Below are 20,615 nucleotides of genomic sequence, written 5' to 3' on the forward strand. Positions count from 1 at the left end.
GGGTAAAACCGTCTTCTAGATTGATCAATTAACATTTATATATAATTTGAGCAAAGGGCACAGAGGAAAGTCGGGAGGAATGAAGACCCAAGAGAAGAGGAGTCCTGGCAGGTTTTCCTCAGAAACATCACTCCTTGTCCATTTCTAGAACCACCTGCACACCGCAGTCTGCTTCCTTAGTTTAGTAACTCATGCCTGAGTTATTAAAATGACCTCCAAATAGTTCCTACACCTTCCAGCTTGTTCTCCTCCACATGTGCCTCAGAATTAAACTTCCTAAAACATCACTCCCTTCCCATCCTTAGAAACCTCAGTGAATCCCATGACCTAGAGGCCTGTTTCCTCACGTCACCCTGCAACTGTCCCCAAACCTTTCCATCTCTTCTCTTTTCCTGATACACCCTCTCAGGCTGCTGAACTGATAGCTTTTCTGTTCCAAGAATTCTTTCTCACGTCTGTTTCCTGCCCTGCCCAGAAACCACATTTGTCTCCAGGGACCCCGTGTTGATCCTCCATCCCCTTAAATTCAGCTCAGGTTCCCTAACCTTGATGCATACTTCTGTGCTGTCCTAACTTTCTGTGGCACCAGAGTTTGATGACCACATAGGCCTCCTTTTAATACCGGTTCCACACACATGTTGTGTCCCCAGACTGTGGCCTCCAACAGTGTTGTGTTTTTCCCAATGCTTACAGCACTTAACAATGCTGCTGTGGTCCACATGTGTTCATTAAGTGCCTACTTTAGCCCAAGTGGATGCTCAGTGAGTAACTGAGTAAAAAATATAAGGATGGGAGCAGAGAAATTGTGAAATAAGAACATTTTGTTCCTTGAGCCACTGGTGTGGTCAGGGACTGTTGATTACGTAATTGTCATGTGCCGAATATGGTGAGACGTGGGTCATGAAAGTGTTAACCGAGTATTGCCTCTGTTGCTTCAAGACTTTTCATTTGATGCTGAGAGCTACGAGAGCCATTTCTGAAACACTCGGAATAGAAGGGAGGGCAGTATCTGAAGCACATTAGGATAGACTCTGTGGAGGAGGAGATAAAGAAAGGAGAAAAACCAGTGAGGAATTGAGCTCCAGGGCAAGTCCCTTAGAGGTCTTGTCTTGAACTGGACCCAGCAATTTGGAATTTTGATTTGAATATGAAGGCTAGTATGATACTGAAGAATGGGTGACAAGGAGTAAGAGCCCAGGAGTAAAAGAACCGGAAGTCAGTTGGAAGCAGAGTGAGGAACAGGACGTGGGCAGAGCAGGGGCACTTTATTTTAGGAGGCTGCAATGGAAAAACGTCTGTGAAGCTCCTAGCAAGGTACCCAACCCAAAGCAGTGATCATAAATCCTAGTTTTTCCTGCCTTCCTCTTACCTAGTGCTTAGGAAGTTAATTATGTGGTCCCTCCAGCCATAAAATAATTCTCACTCATTTTCTCAGATGATTCAGATGATTAATCCAATAATGTTTTTATGGCTATCATGCTTATCCGTCACCTTTCTCCTAAATACTCTAAATATTCTTAATAACAGATGAGCAATCTTATCTCAAAACTGTTCCAAGAAATCCAACAGACTGATAATTCTATGTGAATATACGCACATACTAGCTACATCTATATGTGTAACATATCTGTGTATCATCAACATACATATTTTTTCTACATGTTTATTTTATATCTCTGCATATCTCAGTCTGTGTGTGTATATTTAAATTCACTGCATATGGATAGTGATGGATGGTGAGAATTCCCGAGTGACTTATCTATACTTGCAACTCCCGGCAAGGCTTTTAAGTTTCTTTCTTTTCCAAAGCGGATGTGTAGAAACAAGCATGTGGTTTCTCCTGTCACTGACACTCTAGCTTCTCGTGGTTGCACTACGTACCCTGTGTCTAGGAAGGAGCCCTCCTTCAAGGGACTTAATGTGATCCTCTGTCCTTACTTCCAGTGCTGAACACATTTTTATCTCTTGGGCCCTGTGCCCTTTACTTCTGGCTTTTTGGTAAACTGCTATTACCTGCTTTTCATTTCACCCACTTTTTCTTCCAGGTAAACTTGCTCTAAAGCCCTTTTTGATGTCTAGTAATTTTTGTAATAATAAGGGTCACTGGTGTTAGCTGCTGCAACGGGTAAATCATAAGGGCTCTCAGGTCCTGGTCACCATGCACTTCTCAATGCTGCCTTCACTGCTGCCTTGTCCATTTGCCATTAAAATTCCAGAGGGGAGCGCCACGAGATGTCCCCGTGGACCAGCCAGATGCCACGTGAATTCTCCCCGCTCCCGCGCGCGGCAGCCACTCTTGCCATCCCGATGATTATGATCAAGAAGTCCTGTCAGCTTGGCCAGTTTGCCTTCCCACCTAGATCTCAGTTCAAGGAGGCGGAAGTGAACTGGTGAGGCTGCCGCTAAATGTTCAGTAGGACGACTCCTGTGTCCCCACGAGGATGTGCTTCACTCTGTAGGAACCAGAGCCTGTGTTTCCACAGGGCCTGTGATTGCCTTGTGCTGCTGTATCTGTGTGTGTGTGTGTGTGTAGTGGAGGGAGGGCAGATGGACTATGGTGTCCTTTACTTTGTTGAGTGCATCCCTCCATGACCCAAACATTGGGCCTCTCAAACCTTTCCTAATGTGGGGGCCCCTGGATCTGCATAGGCTACCCTCACACCGTGGCCTCTCGCATAATTACCATTTCTTTCTAATCTGTTCTAAATAGAGGGATGTCATCAGTAGAGTAGAACAATTGACGTTCTATGGGTTGTCTCCATGGTCTAAGGTTCTTCCGGACCATATTTTAACTGAAGGGCCAGACCACAAATGTGCAGTGTTGTCCATACATGAAAGAACACGCTTGCTGGGCCAGTGGCTGCACACACCATGTACCTTCATGTCTCTCTGGGACACGGTGGCAGTAGTTCATGGGCTGACTGCTTTGGCTTTCTAAGTTTTCTTTTTATTTCTTCTGCAAGGTAATTGCTAAGCTTTCTTTTTAACCTTGTTACATATAAGAACATTTTTATAAATGTTCTAATATTTTCTCCAGTGTTTCCCTGTGTTGATAGCAGATTAGACATCTCTAAAGGCTTAGTCGACCATGTTGCTAAAACCAGAATGGAGAATATATTTCGCAGAACTTAGCTTTGAGGAGAAGGTAGAATACGGCAGTTTGGTAGGGTCACCCAGAGTGAATAAGGTACGTGTGCCCTTGCGTGTGTGTGTGTGTGTGTGTGTGACTTGGGATAGAAATGGGACAGTGTTATATTTTATCGTCTTCAAGCAGAACATTATTAGAAGGGAAGGGTTGAAAGTTCAGAACACAGTCAATGCCTAATTGAAAAAGGCTCCGGAAATGGGAATGATGGCCCTGAAAGGACTTCAGTGGGTTCAGAGATGAGAAACAAGCGCATAAAAACATTTAGGGACACTCTTGCTCAACTTAAATTGACCATTACCCTATAGACTTGTGCCATTAAAATACCGAGTTTTTTTTTTTCATTTTGTTTTATATTAGATATTGCTTTGAAATGAGTGGGAAAGCAGAATTTTGAAAACCTTTTAATTGTTAAGCAATTGTATTCTACTACTATTAATGTTCAATATCAGTTTCTTTTTTTTGGGGGGGAGGGCTTTTAAAGAGCTCTTCTATCTCTTAAGAATCATGTATGAAATAAAAACATATTATGTATTTTGTTTCATTATACAGAGAATAAGTTTATCTAGATAAGCTCCAATGATTTTCTTACTATTAAAGTGGCCTTGGGGCTGATGTGAAATTAATATATTCAGTTTGTCTCCTTTTTTTTGGGTCATAAAATCATGTGGTTCATTTGCTAGCAAAAATACATGGTTATTTGGGGGATTTTTTTTTCCTATAAAGCATTTTAAGGGAATATAAAATTTTTAGAACTTATATATGTCAATTTATTAGTAAGCTCTAATAATTTAATAAATTGGGTATTTGGAAGGGGTAGGAGTAACACAATAGACAAAATCTTACAGAAAAGAATCTGCTAGATAATTTTTATTTCGGAATTCTACTCTTCCGCTTGCCAATGAAATATGAGTGTTCAACATACCTATTTTGGTACAACGGTAGTTTTTCTTATGGCTTTAGGGAAGTTCAGATTTTATATGTCATTAAAATGAAATTCAAGGAACATTTATTTAAAACCTTACAATGCCTGGTACTACAAGAATATCAATGTAAAGTAAGCACAGTATCTACTTTCAAAGAGATCATAGTCTGTAAGAGGAGAAACATACCAATACTATGATGTCATTATGGATCAGTAAAAATATATGTAAATGTATGGGGTGATTCGTGGGTTAACTGCAAATTATGAGGCTTCTAGAAGACTTCGACAAAGAGGTTATATCTGAGCTCGGGTTTAAACAGCTCATTGGTAAATATGTTAATATAAAAATATAAATTTAGGAAAATCAATGTTTTAGATAGTTAGTGAAGTGCATCCAGTTTTTAAGATGTAGCTTTGATGGATATGTGCTCAATGCTGAGCGGTGCAGGTCTTTACACAGGGCATGCCCTACGCAACCCAACACGATTACAAAGTGCCCTAAAGCACCTGATGCCTTTCCACCCTTAGAAGCACTAGAGGAAATGTCTTTCTTTTTCTGTGCAGGAGCCCTGTCCTGGTTTTTCAGTGCAACCACCGCCACGTGATTTGCTTAGACTGTTTCTACTTATACTGTGTGACAAGACTTAATGACCGGCAGTTTATCCATGACCCTCAGCTTGGCTACTCCCTGCCCTGTGTGGGTAAGTCTGGCACTTTTTTTTTTACTCCATTTTTAATGCTGATTAAGAACAGAAGAATTGTTGATGCAAAACCATCTCAGATAAATTCAATCCCTGGCTGAAGGATTGAAAAGTCAAATACCTATTTGATCCCTGTTGAGAAAGAAACAATGTTTGGATCACAAAAAATATAAAACCCTAAGGTATGAAGGAATTATATTGGACTAGAAAATGCATCACGTGCACAAAAGTATGGAAAACAAATTTTAAAATATTATTCAGGCCAATGCACACTAAATATGTCTATGGATTCACCCTGCAAGTTATAGATTACCCTGGATCTAGAGTAGCACTATCCAGATTTCTAAATTGTTACCTTAGTCTCTAAAAATTTTGAGCACATACACATGTATATGAAAGAATATATATTTAAAAAGAAATGAAAGAAGATAAAGCTGAAATATTTAATATTTAAAATTATTTTATCTTTTAACATTGCACAATATTCTTTATTTGTATTATACTGCTATTGTTACGTGCTTTTTTAATTGAGGTGAAATTTACATAACATACCACTAACCATTTAAAGTGTACAATTCAGTGGAATTTCATGCTTTCACAATGTTATGCAATGACCATCACCTCTATTTAGTTTCAAAACTGTCATTACCCCAGAAAAAGTTCATTACCCCACCTTCATTAATAGTCACTCCCAATTTCTCCTTGCCGCCATCTCCTGGAAACCACTAGGGTCTGCCTCTATGGATTTATCAATTCTAGATCCTTCCTATAAAAGGAATCATACAATATGTGACCTTTTGTGTCCTCCTTGTTTCACTTCGCATAATTTTTTTGAAGTTCATCCAAGTCATGGCCTGTACCTTCATGCCTTTTTATGACAATAATATTCCACTATATAGACATACCACAATCTGCTTATCCGTTTATTCGCCAGTGGACATTTGTGTTGTTTCCAACTTTTGGCTCTTATGAATAATGCTGCTGTAAACATTTGTGTACTTGTTTCTGTGGAGATATATGTTTTCATTTCTATTAGATGTGTACCTAGGAGTGCAGTTGCTGGGTCATATGATAATTCTATGTTTAACCTTGCAAGGAACTACCAAATTATTTTCCATAGCTGCCGCACCATTTTGCATTCCTACCAGTAACTTATAAGGCTTTTTATTTCTCTATATCCTCTCCAACACTTGTTATTTTCCTGTTTTGTTCTGTTTGGTTTTTAATAGCCATCCTATTAAGTCTGAAGTAGCATATCATTGTGGTTTTGATCTGCATTTCCTTAATGACCAATGATGTGGAATATTTTCTCATATGCTTATTTTCCATTTGCAAATCTGTTTGGAGAAATATCTCTTCAGGTCCTTTGCCCGTTTTTTAATTGGGTTGTTTATCTTGTTGTTGAGTTGTAAGAATTCTTTATGTATTCTGGATACTAGACACTTGTCAGGTATGTGATTTGCAAACACTTTTCCTATTCTATAGGTTGTCTTTTTACTCTCATAATAATGTCCTTTGAGGCACAAAGGTTTTTAATTTTGATGAGGTCCAATTTATCCATTTTTTTCTTTTATTGCTTGTGTTTTTGGTATCAAAGGTAAGAATGTGTTGCCAAACCCAAGGTCATGAAGAATTACCCCCATGTTTTCCTCTAACTAGCTCTTATGCTTAGGTCATTGATACATTTTGAATTATTTTTTTATATATGGAGTGCGATGGGGGTCCCTACCTTATTATAAATATATATATTTAATGAGTGCAGCATGAGTAAATATGCTTCACTGTTGAGAATTGTGATTTGAAACTATGTGGTTCCTTGATTCAGTGGTCAGGTTTTAAGTTTAATTTATTGCAATACTTATTTGTAATACTTAGTTTTAATGTTGATCAAAGCTGAAAAATACACCTCAAAATTATTTCACATTTCCAAATGGAAGAAGCTAATTGCATGGTTGACTTTGTAAATTATGACACTCATTTTTCAACTGCATATGCCAATAATGCAATGTTTTTAATTAAGATTCACGTAGTATATGTGTCAATATATTGTTAAGGAAAACTCACTGGATGATATTGTTCTTTTATATTTTCAACAAAAGCATTCAAGGGGCGCCTGGGTGGCTCAGTTGGTTAAGAGACTGCCTTCGGCTCAGGTCATGATCCTGGAGTCCCTAGATCGAGTCCCACATGGGGCTCCCCGCTCGGCAGGGAGTCTGCTTCTCCCTCTGACCCTCCCCCCTCTCATGTGCTCTCTCTCATTCTCTCTCTCTCAAATAAATAAATAAAATCTTTAAAAAAAAAAAAAAGCATTCAAAAGTTAGTGAAACATTTACTTGCAGGTTGAAAGATTCTGTTTTTAATGTTTTTCATGTGGTAATTTTGTACTGATAAACTCTCTTTTTCGCAAAACCATATAACATGGAAACATTTCTAAATATCCATTTTCATATCTTCTCTTCATACTCAGGGCACTTTTAAAAATCAGTTTATTTCTCACTTATTTTTAAATTTTAAACCTTTTGAATTCTAGGAAATTTCAAACATACAAAAAAAAAAAGTATAGTGACTCCCCTTGTACACATTAGCCAAGCTTTCTAGTATAACAGGTTGTTCCAGGCTTTTCTTGTGATTCTTGCTACCTTTTATTTTTTCTTTGGAATCCTTTTAAATGCTCTTTGTGACTGTACCTACTTCATTGCTGGTTATTTAAACATAATCCTCCATAAAACCTTGCTTTAATTGTTTAGAATGCCACTTGCTACCAAGAACTTATCTTCCCTGACACCTCTTTCTTTTAATATTTAATGACAAGAAGGAGAAAGCTGCATATTTGTGTATTTGGTTATTAAAAGAGAATCTATCCAGAATAGAGTAGCCCATTGTTGTCTGCAGTTCCTGGTGATGGAAATATTTAAAGAAATATTTAAAGATACTTAAATTGTGAATCTGTTGATCAAGAAATATTTATAAAAACTGATATATAGGCCTGTGCTAACCTCCACACATTATCAATGGTGACTGTCACCCTAAATTAAGGAAACACCATGGGGCGAGTGTCCCGGGGTGTGCAATTTAAAGCTCAGTTCACAGACACAGGTGCCATGGTCCATCCCCGTCATGGTGACCCGAGTGAATTGGCCTGGCCACCACTGCGGTCACGCACTACAGGATGAGCTAAACAATATCATCTTGATTTGTGTGTGTGTGTCTGTGTATATGTGTATCTGTGTGTAAGTGTGCAATACATGGAAACTAAAACTGACATATTTTCATGTAAAGTTTTTCTATTCTTTGATTTTTAATAAACTTTGGAAACCAGGAAAAAAGAATGTAGCAAATAACCACAAGCTGAGATGAGTTAAAAATAACCTACTGACTTTCAACCATGTAGTAAACTTTCTACACTGTATAACTCATTTTGATACTTGTTTCTTTAAATCTTCAACAGTGTTTTAATATATATCTTCAAAGGTGTTTATAAAAAATACAATTCAGTTTGTCACAATATTGTCATGTATTATTTAGCCGTTTTTTAACTGTGGCCCAAATTAGAAGTATTCCTCATATTATGTGAAAAGAGGCTTTCAAATGTTATTACAGAATTTTTTATTTTGTAAAAAACAAACTAGATTGTCTTGAATCCTTTCTCACCAGAGACTCTCTAAGAGACTGTGTTTTAAGACTCCCACTGCCCCCTCAAGCTGCCCCCTTTGCAGTTTATTACGTAATGTATCTGATATGCATACCAGGGTCCAGTAAGTTCCGATATCAGCCTGTACATTAAGCCTTTGCCATCCCACCCTGAACGTGCCCGATCTCGTCTGATCTCAGAAGACTAATTTTTTCATATTTTATTTTTTATTTTATTTTTTTTTAATATATATTTATTTATTCTAGAGACAGAGTGTGCACAGAAGAAGGGGGAGGGGCAGAAGGAGAGGGAGAGAATTTCAAGCAGGCTCCGACTCCCCGCTGAGCGCAGAGCCTGATGTTGCAGGGCTTGATCTCACCACCCTGAGATCAGACCTGAGCAGAAATCCAGATTTGGCTGCTAACAGACTGGGCCATCCAGGTGCCCCATATTTTAAATAAAACCTATGTTAGCTCTAATGTTACCTCCCCATAAACCAATGAATAATTTTGTACATATCCTGGGGTATACACAGAGAATCAGAGAAGCTGAGTTCAAATCCTGGCTCTGAGACTCACCCCCTTTGTAATAAAGGGCAAGTTACTTATCCTTCATAGGTCTTGGTTTCATTTTAAGGTAAAATGGAGACACGACAATAGCACCTATTTATACATTGTTATGTGGGTGAATTAAAATAATGCCATATAAAGTGCCTTTGTGTTGAATGCTGAAGACAGTAAGCACATAATGAATATTGGTTTTTGTTATTTTGGTTGTTCTGTAAGCATGTGTTCCTACAGACAGTATATGAAATTTATTTGTGCATATATGTGTATATTCGTAGAGGAACATATACTCAGGCATTCTTTAACTGTAGGTTGGTGTTTACTATAATTCAGTACATAAAGCAACCATTTACCAAGCATTATTCACCTACCCATATATCTGGCTTATGTGACTTTGCCTTGATTCATGGAGCATAGAACAAGACACATAAAAATAAACTAGAAAAAAAAACAGAAATAGAAAATCAAGGCTTTTCAAACTATAGATAAAAATAGCAGACTATCAGGAACAAGATGATTGAACTCATACTATTTCCATGGCACAGTCTTCTTTCATGGTGGGGTTAATTAAAGTGTTATATTAGTGGGGATAAAAGGTTATATCAATGTCTATAAATCTTATAAATAAAACTTAATACTATGTGTAAAAAGCAAAAATACTGGCTAATTCCTTAATGGAACTAAAAATGTATTGCAAAGTCAGCTTGTTATTACTCCAGCAAGACTCACATTCTATGCCAGATCCATTCAGCAAAGAAGGTGTGTTTGCTGGTCACATTGATCATGGTTCAGTAGAACATTTCCTTGACGACTCTTGCCTGACGTCAGCAGTCTTCTATAGAAAGCCTGGATCTCAGAGGCCCCAGTATTATCTTTATCTTTGGTTTTTGAAGGATTAGAAGTGTTTTGGAAGCTTAGCTTGTGTGTGTGTGTGTGTGTATTCTTTTATTGTCCATTGGTTTAGCCTGACTGAATATTGTTGATTTCTCTGAAGAGTTGTCCATTTATCTTTCCACCATGGCAGTTTAAATGTCCAGCCAAATGGTTTCAGACCCCCGTGGTGGCTACTAGCCATTTTTGGATTACAGTTTTTCAGAGAAAATTAAAGCAAGATTTATTTAGATAATCAAGGGGCATTGTATTCCTAAAGCCACCACTTCCTTTCAAAGACAGAGTTTATCTATAACCACAAGAGGTTACTCTGGCACTGGAATCCACAGCTTTAAGTCACTCCTTGACTTTTCTGACCTCAAGGGTCTGCATGAAATTATAAATGGGCAGATTCATCAGTAAATACGTATTTGAATTTGCTTGGTGATTGTGTTCCTACTTTGGCACAGGCCAAAGGACTTTTTGATGCTCACCAACTAGAGTGGATTCACCTGCTAAGATGAAATGGATAATTTTCAAAACTAACAGGAAACAGGTGTCCAAATCTCATGCATAGCACTGTTGAAGATGCTCTTCTACCCCTTGAGTTCAATGCAGCTGTTTAACCTTACCCTCCGCCAGTCCATACAAAACAGCCTCTCCCCCAAATCTATCACTTACTAGCTCCAGAGCCTGGGAAACAAACCATTCCCTCATATTTGAATGGTGACATTATGAAGGGAAAAAAAAAAAATGACATCAGCTTTCTGGGACTACAAACCTTACGTAAAAGAATAGAAGCTATAAGTAGAATTAGCAAACTGTTTTTCAAACTACACTGGCCCTGTGGAAGCCACAAAAAAAGGCTAGATAGAGCATTTATTTCTGTTGCTAAATGACCCACATACCCAACGTCTTGCTAAACGGTGTTTGTGTAAATTCACCATTTCTATATAAATGTCTAATACCTCTCACCACCAAATCATAAGTGTTTTTTTTTTTCCTATAATCTAGTCTTTCAAGCCTCTTTCAAGATCATTAAACTAAACCCCTTCAAAACTCAATTTCAGATATATACATCATTCAAGGTATGGATGGTAAGCAATGAACCGTCCTTTTTCATTGTCATAATTTTGATGTTGAACAATTAAAATTGGTTTAAAACCCTTTCAGGTGCAAACCCTGATACCTTTGTGTGAGCTTCTCATTTGACCAGGAATTTTGTTACACTTTGTAAGAATGGGGTGCCAAATTGTATTTCCCTGAGAGTAAAAAGTAAGTAATGATTAGGACTGTTACCACGTACTTACTGTCCATAAGGCACCACTCCGAGTGCTTACATATATACATCCATTTAATCCCCCAAAGACCCACTGGAATGGATGTTGTCATTCTACTTTTATAGTTGAAGCACTTGAGGCTCACAGGAGCTAATTAAAGTACACAGGATATTACAGCTAACAAATCACAGAGCTGGTGATCAGTGCCAACTAGTTCTTAATCACTATATGAATGTGTGTTCTTAGAATGTGTGTTCTTAATCACTATATGAATAGAGAAGCCTATATTCCACAGTTAAAGTACTAGACTTTTGGAAGTTCTATGGAAAAGAATCTCAAAAGAGTATCTAATTTTCTAGCACTTTTTCCATATTTAAACCAAGAGTAAACTTGAAAGTAAGAACTATTCTAATTTCACAGAGGAAGAAGTAAAGCCTTAATACAAAAGTGCCCAGGACCACGGGAAGAATAGAGCCAAGGTTTCCATGCAGCTGTGGTGGACTCCAAAGCTCCACATTCTCTCTACTCTCCCACCTTGCTTCTCTCTAGGCAGTGGTTCTCAACCCTAGATGTACATTTTCAGTAAGATGGAAGTTGTAAAAAAATCCTGATGCCCAGGCCATGCCTCGGGCCAATTAAAAGAACCTCTGAGATGGCCCCCAGTATTTGTTAGAGACCCCAGGTTTAAGAATTTGGGACTACTGTGGGGGCAAGCATTCTACAAGCAATATGGTATTTTCAGTGAGAGACTGTAGCATTAATAAGTACAAAATTACTCCCTCTGCCCTTGCCTATTTTGCCCATGAGCGATTTGATTTGCTAGCCAGCGTAGGTTTTTCAGTAAACGTTGTTGGAGTTGAAAATAAGATCAGCAAACACAGCCAAAATGGCCTATTTCCAGAGCCTCTGAGAAACTCTTGCATGAAGCTACAGGCTTTGGGAGAAACTTCATCATTATTTTGAAATATTTGCTGTCTTTTTTCTGTACCTGCTATAATGAGAATTCCATCTAGAAATTATTCTGAAATTCCAAAGCACTGTCTGTATGTGCCCTTAAGACTGTCACTCACACAATTTGTTGGAGCTTCATTAATTTAGGTTGATTTATTTAGAATGCTGCTCTAGAATTATATGATGAAGACTATGTAGAACGGATTTACTTCTAGTCCATTATAAGCCCTGGCAACACAAATTTCCTGTAGCCTTGGGGTGTCCAAGGGAATAGTTCCTCCTTTTTCTGTGACATGCCATTGCCATGGCCACTGGTCCCATCCAGGTGCATCCCCTCCTCTGTCCTCAGTGGTTTGCATTTTTGTTTTATTTACTCTTCTCTTCCCAGATCACATTTTGTAAAATTCCAATTTTCATATAACTTAGAATGACATTTCCTTTCTACCTAATATGTCCGCTCACCAACTGCAGTCTGTTAGGGTCCTTAGCATCTTTGTGGGCAACATTAAGCACAAGGCAGATAGTCCTGGTCCTTTTGAGATACAGAGCCCTTCTTGATGCCTACACAGTCAAGAAGACCGGTTTCTGGACAGCTGTTGAGGGAGCTAATCATAAAACCCAAAATAAATTTTTTTGGCTTTTGAGCATTACTCTTCCAAATACAAGTAATCAAGTCAACATAATTCCTAAAACCACATTGAAAAGTAGGGAAATAAATTAAAAGATGGGTCACCAAAGAAGATATGCACAAAATCAATACACATTAAAAGTTTAACATAGTTACTAAATAATTGCTGATTTAAAGCATAAAATATAATGTGGGATGGACACACATTCAAAACAGGTAAAAATATAAAATCATCTATTTCTAAAAAGCAATTTGGCAATCTGTAATATGAGCTTTAAAATAGCAATAAGCTCCATAGAAACCTATTTACACACATATTCTATGTCTAACTCTGAAATCTATAGCTTATTCTCTTCCTAGCTCCTAGATCTTGAGTAATTGTGATAGATACCATGAAAATGGCAGCACCAGGATTTAGGAAGCTGACAAGCTTGCAATCCAAACTGATCTTCTTTCTGCCTCAAAATTAATTGAAATGAAATCAAGTTTACTAATTTTCTGAGATTAATGCCAAACTTCTGATCAGTTTTTTTTTTTTTTTTTTTTTTGGTGGGGGGTTAGCAATTTAGCAATTTTGACAGTTTTCCTTTGATCTGGATGTATTAAAGTCAGGATCGTAGTATAACTTTTTTTTTTTAAAGATTTTATTTATTTATTTGACAGAGAGAGACACAGCGAGAGAGGGAAGACAAGCAAGGGGAGTGGGAGAGGGAGAAGCAGGCTTCCCACGGAGCAGGGAGCCCGATGTGGGGCTTGATCCCAGGACCCCAGGATCATGACCTGAGCCGAAGGCAGACGCCCAACGACTGAGCCACCCAGGCGCCCCCGTAGTATAACTTTTTTAAAGCAACACTGAAATCACAGAATCAAGGTTTGTTGCCACTCATGTCCTGATCCAGGGTGGGTTGGCTCTGACACCTCTGCCCCATGGCATCATTCCACGACTCAGATTCTGAGTTCTGCCATCTAGTGCTTCTGTCATCCCCAGAGGCCTCTGAATCCCCACTGGATCCTCTTCATCCAGGCCGGCTGGCAGAGGCAGAGAGGGGGTGAGCATCATGCTGGAGTTTGTAGAGACCAGGTCTGGAGATGGAGCACATCATCTCTTTCCACGTTCCTTCTACCAGAACTGGACCCCACAGCCCCACCTGAGCACATGAGGGTGTGTGTGTGTGTGTGTGTGTGTGTGTGTGTGTGTGTGTGTGTGTGTGTGTGTGTGTGTGTGTGTGTGTGTGTGTGTGTGTGTGTGTGTGTGTGTGTGTGTGCGTGCGTGCATGTAGGGGAATGGGGGAACATGGTCTGGCTGAGTGCCCAGAAGGAAAAGCAAACAGGACTGCCAACATATAGCAGTCTCTAATGCTGGTAGAGAGTATGGTGAAATGTACAATTACTGAACGATTTTTTCTTCCGCTTTCCTCTCCCCTCCTGCAACGGGAATAACACTCAGTCTAGGTAGCTTTATTTTAAGGAGTGACTGGTCTATGGATAAGGACCAGAAAAAGAGCTGTAGACGGAATTGATGGTGTTCAAGAGCTCACTCTAGCTAGATCAGCAGGCAGTGTCTTCTCTTTGACCTTGGAAATGCCTACTTCACCGAGGACAATGGACTTCTGCATTTGTTTGATGCATATGTCTTTGGTGTTATACAAATGAAGGGATTCTATACACCGACTGGAAATGGCACCAGCAGGATTGCTTCCTTTATCTTTAGGAGGAACCCCATGTCCAAGGAAACTATGCCCTTGATTCTTACTTTGCTTGGGTTTTTACTTTCCAAGCTGCCTTTCATCTTCTCTTGCATCTTATTAAGTGGTTAAAAATAAAATAACATTTTAGAAAACAGAAGTAAGGTGGGAATGCTTTCAATAGCCAGCAGAGAAAGCAAAAATAATTTCTTTCCACTTACTTCCACCTCGCACTGTTAAGAAGAGCATTCTACCTTTGTTTTATAGGGGTAAAAGCAAACTATTTTTAAGTACAAATTTATTATTTATCCAAAGAGTTCTAGAAAAATGACTGTAAATGCTTAAGATAGTGACAAGAGTTGTTCAAAACAGCTGTCTTTAGGCTTTCTTCTTCTTTTTATTAAAAGATATGATCCAAATCCCTCTCCCTGGCCATATTGGCAGTCAGTCCAACTTTTGAGTCTGTGCACTTGGCATTATTAGTCCAGAGGATGCTCTTCTGAGGCTCAAAGGATTATAATCATGTCAATAGAATATTAATTGACTTTTAAGTATATCAGTTTAAATGACTTGATGTATTCTTAAATTTATTGTGAGGCATCTTATGCATACACAACAGTGCTTACCCCCATTTGTATTGTTATAGATTTCTACGATTATAGGGAACCTCTGGGACCACCTCCCAGATCAAGAAAACTAGTACCGGGCGCCTGGGTGGCTCAGTTGGTTAAGCGACTGGCTTCGGCTCGGGTCATGATCCTGGAGTCCCGGGATCGAGTCCCACATCGGGCTCCCTGCTCAGCGGGGGGTCTGCTTCTCCCTCTGACCCTCCTCCCTCTCATGCTCTCTGTCTCTCATTCTCTCTCTCTCAAATAAATAAATAAAATCTTTAAAAAAAAGAAAACTAGTACCACCAGCATCCCAGAAGCCTTGAGGTATCCTCCCCTGTCACAACCTCCTCTCTCCTGCCCAGGAGAGATGCAACTATTATCTTGACTTCTCTCATCTACTCATTTTCTTGCTTTTCCTCATAGCGTCATCCCCTATGGACACACATCCCTAAAAATGACAGATAATTGCCTACTTTTAACTTTCAAGTGGATGCTTGAAAAGTTTTGCCAAATTTCCTTCACCAGAAGCATCTAAATTCCAGTTATACCCCTCATCAGAAAACCCTGAATACATGTGCCGAGTGTTCCAATATTCAGGATTTTCATTCTTCTCTTTGTTATATATATTTTGTTAACCACACTAGATAGTGGCTGTGTTTATGTTTATCTTCCTTATCTTAGTTGCTATCCCCTGTGAGCAGTTTTTTATTCTCTTTTTCACCAGATAAATTCTGAGTTCGCAATCAGAGGTATAAAAGTAAATAATAACGGGGACCCTGAAGAGTTACTTGGGCGAGTAGGATCAATTTTACCACAATTTGGTGAGAATAAGAGTCTTCTATCCATATTATGAATTGTAAAAAGCACAGCTCGCTCTGTTAAATCTTGTCCTTTGTTTGTCAGTAATTCCGTGTACCACTGTCAACAGCTTTGCATCACAGTTTTTGGCGGTTGTAGCTCAGCTGTCCCGCGGTTTAGATCAGAGCTTTCGGTTGCTGAGAACCACCAAGAAAGCTGATGAGAGCTGCCAAAGAGGCTCCCAGCAGTGTCTAGTGTCATGGATGCAGGGACCAAACTCTCTGTGTGCTCTCTAGTGTCTCAGGAAGTGAGAAGGGTACTCTTCAAGCCACAGTTTCATTCTGAAGAAATCGGGGTCATTTGTGGCCCTCTTGGTCAAGAAAACTTAAGTCTATTTGAGACAGAAATTTCTTTGGATTTTGAGTCTGTGGTTCCTGATTCAGACAGCTGTTGTTTTCCTTTGTGACTTGCCCCCTCTCCATCATCATCCACAGTGCTAGCCTCAGTGTCCACTGGTGCTGTGTTCAGTTCTGTAGGCTACTTTGGCCACACACACACACACACACACACACACACACACACATGCATGCATGAAGTAACTGTTATAAAACTTTATTCTTCCTTACTGTGTGATGTCTTGTATTAATGAGACCTCATGCATAGAAATTGCTATGAGCTGGTGACCTCCAACTATCTTTGAAATAATTAATAATGTGCTTAGAGGGGTTGATTTACATATTCATGAGAGTTGAAATCATTTGGTTCCTAAGCAGGACAGTGAAACAATTTAGTGTTTTAAATGCATACCCATTTAGCAAAGAAGAGGAGTGGTTTAATATTCTAATGTCAAGATGGAAATAAATATATAATATCTGGACCAAGAAATTATGTCACATATTTCCAGTAAAATCTGAATGCCTTCCAGGGCATCTTATATGTTCTACTATCTCAGAGTGTGGAAAATTAATATTTCTTTTTTTTTAAGATTTTATTTATTTATTTGAAAGAAAGGAGCGGGGCAGAGAAAGAATCTTAAGCAGGCCTCACGCCCAGTGTGGAGCCCAAGATCGTGACCTGAGCCAAAATGAAGAGTAAGACTCTCAACTGACTGAGCCACCCAGGTGCCTGGGAAAGTTGGTATTTCTTATGTTGTCTGCTTGACAAGCCTTTACTTGAAATCTCTTATCTCGGACTTATGTATTTACAGAAGGAAACTATGAAAAGCAGTGAAAAGGAGTGGAAACTAGGAACATGCTTCAGGAAGCAGTTACGTTGTCTGACCTCCCCTCCCTCTGCCAGGAAGGGCTCTTTCTTGTGGTTCACAAGTAACAGAGCTTTTGAAATTGGCTACTGTATTGGTTTGCGAGGGCTGCCATAAAAAAAAATACCACCTACTGGGCAACTTAAGTGACAGAAACTTACTTTCTCAAAGTTCTGGAGGCCACCAGAAGGTTTGGTTTCCTTCGTGGCTCACGGATGACTGCCCTCCTGCTGCCCTTTCACGTGGTCGTCTTACAGGGGTCATGTGCAGCCCCGGTGTCTCTCTCTGTGTTCTAATCTCCTCTTCCTGTGAGAACATTACTCTGATGAGACCCACCATCATGGCTTCACCATAACTAAGTTACCTGTTGAAGGCCCTTCTCCAAATACTGTCACATTCTGAGGTACTGAGGCTTTCAACGTGAAAGTTTGAGGGACACAATTTTAGTCCATCACAGCCCCACTCTAGATTCTGAAATAGTTTTCAAGTACCTGGCATCCCCAAATTTAGAGAAGTTCTATCAAACATGAACCCTGTATATAAGTTCTGCTCCACAGTGGTTTAACTATGGGGTGTTCCTGAAGGTGTATCTTGTTCTCCCCCCTCCTTCTCCAGCCTCACCTCCACCCCTACTTGGCATTGGCTGGCTTCCCACTATCAACACTTGTATACCTAAGGAATAATGGGAACTTTTTGCCAATTATCTAATTTTAAAATCTGGACTCAGTAACAAACATTTTAGGAGAGGATCCGCTGAACTTTTCCATCTTTTGTAAAAGTAAATACACAATAATCTTCTTTGAGGTGGAGATGGTGTTGTTTGCAGCCCTGTCTCAGTCTTTGGTTGTCCCAGATGGATTGTCATGAATCAGAGCCTCTGAAAAAAGTTTTTCTAGATATTGTAGACTAAAGTGCCGTAACCAACAGAACTCAAAATATAATGGCTCACACACAAATGTAGCTTGGTTTGTGCCTGGGGTGGGGGCAGTTTTCAGGTGGGTGAGTGGTTTTCTTCAAAGTGGTGTTTCCATCCTTTGGCTCTGCTACCCCATTGGAATTTATCATTGTCTTCATGGTCACACTGATCGCCACATCCAGGGTCCAGCTGGCAGAGGGGAAAGAAATAATAAGTTAAGACAGACATCTCTCTCATAAGCCCCCTTCTGGATATGGCACATATCTCTTCATTCCATTGGCTAGGACACAGCCATTCGGCTTTATGTGCTGCAAGGGAGCTTAAGAAATGAAATCTGGATAAATGCCTAGGGGACGGAGAGAATTTAGGTAGACACTTGGCAGTCTCTGTCAAAAAGGTCTTCCTTTGGAGAGTTGGTCATTCAGCTTCTGAGTGCTAGACTCAGTTGCATGCCCATGATTCAGGAGTCATGGGCCAGATACTGACTTTGTAGTCAGATGGTGCTTATCCTATTCCAGATTTTCTTACGAGATACTGAACTATTTTCTCATTTAAAATGAAAGTAAGTCTGAACCCAGAGAGAACTAAGTGAGATTGTGTATAAAAAGGACTGGCACAGTTCCTGATACACAATAGGTATTCTATATATGATAACTTCCCAGGCACCACCAACCCTGGCCCCTAATTTCAGAATATATTCTAGATCCTTAAAATTATAACAGGAAAACCCGAAGCTGAACCTTAGATATAATTAAAGTTTCAAGGCTAAAAAGCAAAAATAAAACATTCTTTTTTGACATTTTCTACATTAGCACATTAAATAATAATGGAAATAATTAATTCCTGTCAGTCAGGAATTAAAATTATAGAAGTATAAAATATTACATAAATATAATATAAAAAATACTTAAAAAGTTCTTGATAGTTCTAATTAAAATTCCTAAATTAGATTCATTCTATATAACCAGATTTTTCAAACTAGTCTTTTATAAAGTGGATATATGTAGGAATGTAAATAGTTGAGGAATATAAATAAATGAGGCTACCTTTATTATTTCTCTTCTTTTACCAATAGCATCAATTTAGGCTGCCCTCACTAGGATTTTAGCATAAATTTTAACTCCTTTCTCAAAAATTTGTAATCTGAAGAGGCCATGTAAATGTATAAAATATACAAATAGATGTAATTTAAAAACCTTTCACAAAACCATAATTTCCTACTACGCAAGACACACTCTGCTATTTTCAGTTTTAACCTGTTTCAGATGCATCCAAAACAGGTAAAATCCAGCCCTCTTTTATTGTTTTTTTAATTATGTTATGTTAGTCACCATACAGTACATCATTGGTTCCATGAGTCATTGTTTGTGTCCAGCCCTCTTTTAAATCAGCCCATTTTAAGCCTTATTCCTTCAAAGGAATACCATACCTTCCCTTAGGAACCCACCTTAGTGTTCAGTAATTTCAAGGACCGGAAATATACTCAAATACTATGTAATTAAATAACTGTTTATAGGATTTTTAAATATAACTCACGTCTTACTCTGAAAAAAAAGAAAACACCTAATCAAGCAGACTAGATTTGAACAAAGTAGAAAAAAAGCCATCCATCCATCCTTTGAAACTAGTCATTTAGAAAAGTTTAATAAAACATGTAAATTTTTGACACGACTCAATACGAAACACATTTCATATGTACATTTCATTTTCAGGAATGCCATCACCAGAGAATGCCATTCCAATAACATGGAAGCTCTGGAGCCATATCCTGGGATGGGGCTACCACCCCACTCACACCTGGGTGTCGGAGTGCCATCTCATCAGCACCATGTTCAAAGAGCTCCCACCTCCCCTCACTCCCATCCCACAAGCCAGAAATGTTGTAACTATCATTCGTACATACAGTGACCTCTAGAGAAAGATAATTAAAAATATTTTAATAGCCTAAAAACTAGTGACTTCTAACAGTGTTCACTTCTCCGTTGTGTTATGATTTATAGATAAATTCTTTGTTGTGTTCTTAAGGGTTTATCAGAAATGCACTAGCTAACTGTTTACAGCTTTGGCTGTGATGGTTTCTGCCATGCTGATTCTTATAAGGGAAATGGTCACAGTTTGCTTGCAATTCACTCTTTGGGACCTACAATAAGTTGCATTCGTGAGTGAACTTATGTTTCTTTCTCACATTAGATGGCTATTGTAGAGATAGTGCTGAACTAGAAGTCGTAAGACTGGTCCTGACTCTACCACTAACTAAACACCTACTTAATTTGGTCAGATCACTTAATAGCTGCTGGATACTGGGCAAACCTTTTGCATATGTTACCTTATTTAAGCTTCAGAATGAGTCTATGTGGTCAATCCCAATTTGCAAGGGAGAAAGTTAAGGCTCTTAGAAGCTAAAGTGAAACATGGGTCTACCTGACTCCAAAACTAATTTTTCCTTTCCGCTTTTTATTCATGAAATTACTTTCAGCTCCAGGACCTCATCCACCTCAAAAATGCTATTATCCTTGACTGTTGGCCCCTAAACCAAGAGTTGCTATTTATTTCCATGAACTGTAACAGACTCAGAATAAACACACACACACACACACACACACACACACACACACACCACCACCACCACCACCACCACCACCCCCAC

At 38.9% G+C, this 20,615-nt stretch overlaps 1 protein-coding gene across 1 annotated transcript in view; it reads left to right on the forward strand.

Moving 5' to 3' along the window:
- PRKN (parkin RBR E3 ubiquitin protein ligase) overlaps window positions 1-20,615 on the forward strand; it is a 1,046,212-nt gene that overhangs the window by 637,664 nt on the left and 387,933 nt on the right. The window contains exon 6 of the mRNA XM_021693212.1: window positions 4,635-4,771. Coding sequence (XP_021548887.1) covers window positions 4,635-4,771 — 137 coding nt within the window. The remainder of the gene's footprint in view (window positions 1-4,634; window positions 4,772-20,615) is intronic.

The sequence above is a fragment of the Neomonachus schauinslandi genome, chromosome 8, assembly GCF_002201575.2.
Source record: "Neomonachus schauinslandi chromosome 8, ASM220157v2, whole genome shotgun sequence".
NCBI lineage: Eukaryota > Metazoa > Chordata > Mammalia > Carnivora > Phocidae > Neomonachus > Neomonachus schauinslandi.